Genomic DNA, 7,083 nt, shown 5'->3' with positions numbered 1-7,083 from the left:
CTGTACATTATAATATGCTCAACTAAAAGAAAGTGTTCCCATTTACCCTCAAAATATCATTTTTGTGATTTATTAAAGAACTTTTATTTGTAAATTACCATTAATTTTGTTATGAGTATGTATGGGTTCTCTTAATCTCATATATGTGGAGTATACATCGACCCTTAAAAGCAGTTGATTATTGCACACCTTGAGAATCAGAGGCTATGTCCTAGTCTTCCTCATAAACGATATTAAAAAAAAACCAGAAGAGAAAACACAATCTGCACATTATGAGTGCCTGTTTAATGTTGTTTTATTGAATTGGTGCATAAGTGGAAGTTTTAAATTTAGGGCTGGGTAAACACTGAAATTAGTAAATTTAATTTTAGTTCTAAGCAGGATGAACACTTGAAGTGATTAAGTTTAATTTTAGTTCTAAAGCACTAAAAAAGATGTGTTGTTTGGAACACAATAGCATAAATATCCTAAAGAGATGGAGTAGATTAGAGGTCCGACACTGTACACAGTTTTGTTATCACTATCAAGAGAAATAAGAAACAGTCTCAAGGGGGAACAATGTACAGATAAACTGAAGAAAAATTAGATGATCCCCAGAGTGGAGACCGTAAAAAATTAAACTCTGCAATGAAATCCAGTTAAACTATTTATGTTCTTGACACTTACTGTATATTTGAACAGAGAAGTTGCATACAACAGGAAGAGATTTGGAGAGGTATGACTAACTTTTCAATTTGGTTCCTTTTTTATCACCATAAGCATTTATGTATGCAAATGCACACTTACACATACATAAACATGATGATTCCAGGGCACTGAAGTTGACAAGGAATGGGAGAATTAAGTAAATTGCCTAAGATCACAAATTAACTACAAAATTACAACTCAAAGGTGTTACTTTTATTTTGATTATGCATTGCATGTGTCTTGGCTGGCGAGTCAGAGAGAAAGAGAGAGACAGAGAGAGGTTTAAATTGTTGTCTAGTGTACTTAGGCTCTGGCACAACTTCCAAGTGCCCACCCATGGCTGACATTCTGTAACCTCTCCTTGGTTGGTTGCATATTTGTAGTACCCCAAGTAATGTGCAGTGGTTAACAGATCAAACTAAATTTCCTAAAGGCAAACTGTGTTTTGACTTTTCTTTTTTAGTTTTAACTATTTTTTAATTTCATTTTATTTTATATTTTTAGTTTTAAACTCCACGTTGCTTTAATAACTATCAACATTGTTAAGGAACAGAAATAAAATCTCTAATGTTTTAGAGAATCAGAACTCAATGCTACTTACTACTAATGTATTTTTTATATTGAATTCATTGCTTTTGCAGGTACTGTGATAAGTTTATATATATTTTCAAATTTTACTGTAATATTACTCTTATGAGAATATGCAAGATTAGAGCGGATAAATTACTGGCCAATTTCACACATTCTTTGAGATTTGAACTTAGGCCAGTTGGACATGAGGACCAGCTCTTAAATGTTAGGATACCACTTACATTAGACTCTATTAACATTTATTAGCCATAAAAAAAAAATCAGCCCCATATATGCTGGTGTTAAATCCAATGTATGTTCTTATTTATTTATAGAAATGTGCAAAATTGGTCAAATGGGCACTTAAATAATGAAGCCTAACACCACAAATTATTAAAAAGCCTTTTTGCTCTGGCTCTCCAGAAAAGCAATGAATCAATTTGGAACAATTACATTAGGCCTACCTTGATCTTTTCTGAAGTTCCACTAGAAGAAGCCATTTCTTGTCACTTTCTGTTCTGTCTTACACTGAGGTATATAACTGCTGTAAAGCCGTTTAAATAGCTGTACTGCTGTGCCAGAGATGTGGGTGCACTTTAGTCATGGAAGAAATAATTCCAAGGTTATAAAGCAGTTTGTGATCCCTTATGGTTTTTGCCACTACATAAATGTAAAATAGCATTATTAGTTCTTGCAGTCATCATTTCACCATTCATACCTGAAGCAATAGATATTTTGACAAATCAGGCAGTGTGCAAGTTCTGTCATAGTAAAACATTTATTTGTTAAAGTGATATAGTTTATTCAAGATTCTACAGTCTGTTAAATCATGGATGGCAATGTAACATGGATTGATACAGAACTCGATGCCAATGGAGGCTGTTTTCTTTCAAAAAAAAAAAAAAAATACTGTAGGCCAGAAAAAAATTTTGGTTTTAAAGGAAGATGAACCATGGTCTGATGGAGCCAGTTCTGCCAGTATCAGAGAATTCTGCTTGGGCTCCTGTGGAAAATTTCTTCTAGGACACCAGTTCAACAGTTAGCCTCGCGAATTGAAACACTTTTGAGTTTTATCCAGTAAAAATATCAGCGGCAACTTTTTTCAGGAGACAGAGAAGAAGTGGTGCTCTTCAGATTAACTCCAGCCTCTGAAAGGAAAGAGAAAAAGAAAAAAAAAACAAAAAAACACAGAGCTAATAAGATCATTGTCCTAACAATCTAGAGTTACCAAATTATAAGCACCAAGGCAGGAGATTCTTGTAAAATACCAGACACATCCTTGAAAACTACCTAGACATGCACATCAGCACTTAAGATGTTACTTGGCATTTTAAACTTGGTAAATATACAAAGGAATTTCATTTTTTAAAGGAATCTGAGTGTCTCAAGCCTAATAGTTATGCAATTCAAAGCCAGATTGTGGATTGGCATTTTTCCCTTGCCTTCTTTGGTTCTAACATTTACATTATTAGCAAATGAAGATAAATATTCATTTATGACACTGAAAAATATACATTCCATTTAAGTTTTAATAAATATTCATACTGGTTTTTAAAATATGAACATATTAGGTTAAATTTTTCCAACACTTCTAAATGTTAAGTGATCTCTACTTTTTAAATATATATTCTGCTGGGAGTTTTATATGATATTAAAATTATATAAAATGTAATTGTACATTTAATGATCATGAAGACTGTCATTTATCATTACTGATTAGTTCTTGATCCAGAGAACAAGTAAAATAAAAGTCAAAACTGACACTACTTCACAAACTAACACACTCCAAAGTTAACCTAAGCATAATTTTGAAAGAAAATAGTAAAATAATCCATTTTAAAATTATTTAAATAACTAACTGTGGAAATGTTTTTCCTCTAATATGGGTTCTCAGTACTCATTGATACAAAATGTATCTGTAAATTCTATCCTTGATAAATATGGAAAATCATTTTTGAGAAATATAAGGTTTCATACATACAAAATGGAAATAACTTTTCTCATTAGCATTCAAAAACAATGACATCTTTACAGTTTCTATTTGGGGATGAGAGTGTAGAACACACGGCACAAATGAATCATAACTACTTTTGAGATATAGATTCCTAATTAACTACTGGATACAGTAAATCAAATTGATGATGCAAAATATACTTGGATAACTTTATATGATAAAGTTTTTAAAGTATATTAAAGTTAATTGGATAACTTTATGTGCAAAGGCACATAAAATACTGTAGAGATACGATAGAAAAATTTTCAAAATATTTCATAAACTGAATCTACTCAAGTTATTTTTGGCTGCAATTATTTTTGAGAACTAACTAGGGATGCACGTAATGTGTGAAGATTGATAAGGGACCAATATATATGATATTTAGGAAAAAAAAACACCTTGAAGTATATGTATGACTATCTTACTTTATCTGGAAAAATACTAAGGAAAAATTGTAAAATCACATTAAATTACAATGGCATACATCACTAGAATAGTATAGCTCATATTGATGATATTGGATAGTAACACATGCTTTTTATATTTCCAATAATATATCCCCTTTGGTGGAAAAAAGATGTATTATACCAAATTTCAAGAACAGGAAGTAACAATATAATAAAAGACTCAAAATACCTAAGAAGAAAAAATAGTGAACAATGAAACTAGTTTTATTTTATAATTAATAAATCCTTTCAGAATAACAAACTCTATTTTAATATTGCTAATGATTCTATAATTTGACATAGTTTAAAAGGTATTTGATTCAACTTCACTTTACACAGAATAGTATTTACAATCTGTGGAAATACAGTTTATAGAAAGACCATTAATTTTGAAAATTAGGAAACACCAGTCTGTTTCAGGGACTATGGTGGGATTTCTTTGTCCTGAGACTGTTACCATAGTTGAAATGGTGACATAATATGAAGCAGAATAAAAATTTGTATTATATAGGATATGCAAAATAATACTTTGTAAATTTACTTAGCAAAAGTCAAACATTTCATAAAAAAATCTAAACATAGAATACAAAATTACAAGAGCATCACAAAAATAAGACAACAGACTATAATAATTTTGGTGAAATGATAAAAGAACAAAAAATAATTAATTTAGGGTAAGTTTAGGATCTTTTGGTAATGATCATCATTTAAAAGTCAAAGGAAGTCATTCAAGACACTCTGAACAGTCTTATTATCAGTATTACAAAATAAAGAGGAAATGGAAGCTACCTGGAATATTAAGAGCAGAAAGAAAAAATTGCTGACATTGAATGGTGGGAAAATTCTATTACTGCCCTTACTCGGAACATAATGACTAAGCATGAGTGAGTTATACCTTACAAACTTATAAAATGTCTAGCTGTCCGAACAAAAAGGAGTTGATTTCTAAAGGTGATTGCTGACACTAGGGTTCTATTATTTTATTTCTGATTTGATGTAATATTCGAATGTGCCAAAAAGTTTTATTGTTATATAAATAACTAAATGTTTTCTATTTATATGCCTGTTCTATTAGTCTTATTTCAAAAAAATAATTCATGTGAGGGAAACATATAGAACAAAAACTGCAGAATCAGATAATTTGTATTGGTCATTCTCTGTTGGAAAAATATTGGAAATATATTCAGATCATCTATACATCTTTGCTTTGTCATTTGGCTCTTATTTCATATGCTTTCCAAACGAGTGTTTTTCCTTAGTTCTTAAATGTTGCTGTTTATTCTCTATCAGAGTTTTTTATTAACTTTTTATTCATTTATATATTAACATTCTCTAAAAGAACCTTTTCATAGTTACTGAATCTGTAGCGGAGATTGTATGATAAAGTTTAGATTTTTAAAATCCATGACTAATAATAAACGTGGACTAATCAGAGGTCAAATTTATTAAAAATCAGGCAGCAAATATCTAAAAGGTTAGTGTAAGAAATCATGGAATAAGTGGTATTTCTTGTGTATGCATACACACACACATGCAGAACACATAGTTCTGTTGGTATAAATACAGCAAATACTTAAGGCATTTTCAGTATCAATGCAAACTGGACAAGTGTTCTTGTCTGAACTGTCACATATGGCATATCTATTGTTTTACCAGGTTGATTTTAAGCATGAAAATCATTGCCAAGCATAACGTTAATTTATATATAAAGGCACGTTTACTTATGGAGTAATTATCACTAATTTTATCATTGATTCTTCCCTCCTGTGTCTTCAAATCGTATCCGTGGAATTTCAATCATATGATCTTTTTCTATGAGGATCATATATAATACATTCAAATAGTTTAAGCTCATTCTATTTCTATACATATGTATGAAGTCAATGAAAGTCAGCATAGGGATTATTCTGGCTGATTTTATTGAAATAAGTGTTTTAACTCTCTATCCTCAGAAGAAGAATTAAAAAAAAAAAAAAAAAAAATCATCCTAGCTGATACCTCGGACTGATTAGCTACAGGAAACCCAAAGCTGGAAGCTGGAAGCACAAGGGATTTCTGCCACTCTGTACCTCACTTCATTCACAGGCAGTAAAATGCTCCTGACAATGTGAAAGGCTCTGAGATGACTAAGAGCACACAGGTCACAGTCACTTTCAGAAGGACATCATGGATTTGTCCTCCTGACAGCTGTACAAATGATAGGCCTGCTATAGCAGAAATCATGTACCAAGTACCAAGAATAGTTACACTGAGGTCACAGAGTAACTTGAATCTGAGAATAGATATGTAAGGAGGAGTTGGCTAATGAGTGAATGATGAACTGCTACTAAATGATGTTAAAATTATTCTTTGCTTGTGGATTTGTTTTTTGTTTTGTTTTGTTTTGTTTTTCCTTACTAAGGCCCGTAGAAAGAAAACTGAGCAAAGAGTGGAAGAAAAGTTTCTAGACATTAGGACATGACTATTTGTTTCATAAAGGGAACTAAAGAAAGACTCAGCCTAAAGTTTTTTAAAAAGGTGACATATTTCACATATACACATTTTCCATATAAGTCTAATACAAAGTACACCTATACACACATGAATTTACTATATTTGCAACAGCAATTTACTGAAGGATTATGTACTAGATTTTTAGTATTTGCTTCTGAGTGGTGGATTATTCCTAATTCACTACTTTTTCATTGTTTTATTGTATTTTCAAAATTTTCTATAATTAATACTGATTATTATAGGATTAAAAAATCATTATTAAAAATGTTCAATATTTATCACATAGACGAAACTTGTGCAATCTCCGGTAGTACACAGAATCCCAAAGAGATCACTTTTCTCTAAATTCCACTTCTAACAATGTGGTACAATTAATAAATACACACAATAATACATAATATGTCCCATGAAATGTGACTATTTTGGAAATTACATTAACTGGTCAATGGAAAAATGACTCAGACACTGGCCTCTCCTGCTTCCAAATCTTTTTTTTCTTATTTTTATTTTTTTCCAGACAAAAATTTATACATACATTGTTATGCGACCCTAATTGCTCTCCCCATACTGTGACAGCACACTCCTCCTTTCCACTCCTGATTTCCCATATCCATTCAACCAGCTCCTAACCCTCTCTGCCTTCCCATCTCACCTCTGGACAGAAGCTGCCCATTTAGTCTCCTGTATCTACTTGAGCTAAGAGGCATGATCCTCGCGAGTATCACTTTATGTCCTACAGTCCAGTCCAATCCCTGTCTGAAGAGTTGGCCTCAGAAATTGTTTTAGTTCTGGGCTGATAGTGAATCCAGGGGCCATGCTTTCCAGGGTTCCTACAGTTTCAGTCGGACCATTAAGTCTGGTATTCTTACTAGAATTTGAGTTCTGCACCCC

General features: G+C 31.7%; 1 protein-coding gene across 4 annotated transcripts in view; it reads right to left on the bottom strand.

Moving 5' to 3' along the window:
- Positions 1-2,016: 2,016 nt before the first annotated feature.
- The window catches only part of LRFN5 (leucine rich repeat and fibronectin type III domain containing 5), a 315,208-nt gene continuing 310,141 nt past the window's right edge, over positions 2,017-7,083 (bottom strand). For all 4 annotated transcript variants that reach the window (XM_004389791.2, XM_023724775.1, XM_023724774.1 and 1 more), the window contains one exon: positions 2,017-2,405. In XM_004389791.2, the coding sequence (XP_004389848.1) occupies positions 2,388-2,405 (18 nt within the window). In that variant the 3' untranslated portion in view covers positions 2,017-2,387. The remainder of the gene's footprint in view (positions 2,406-7,083) is intronic.

Source organism: Trichechus manatus, unplaced genomic scaffold, assembly GCF_000243295.1.
Source record: "Trichechus manatus latirostris isolate Lorelei unplaced genomic scaffold, TriManLat1.0 scaffold00260, whole genome shotgun sequence".
Classification (NCBI taxonomy): Eukaryota; Metazoa; Chordata; class Mammalia; order Sirenia; family Trichechidae; genus Trichechus; species Trichechus manatus.
The sequence above is the reverse complement of the archived record's forward strand: the minus strand, read 5'-3'. Positions and strand labels throughout refer to the sequence as shown.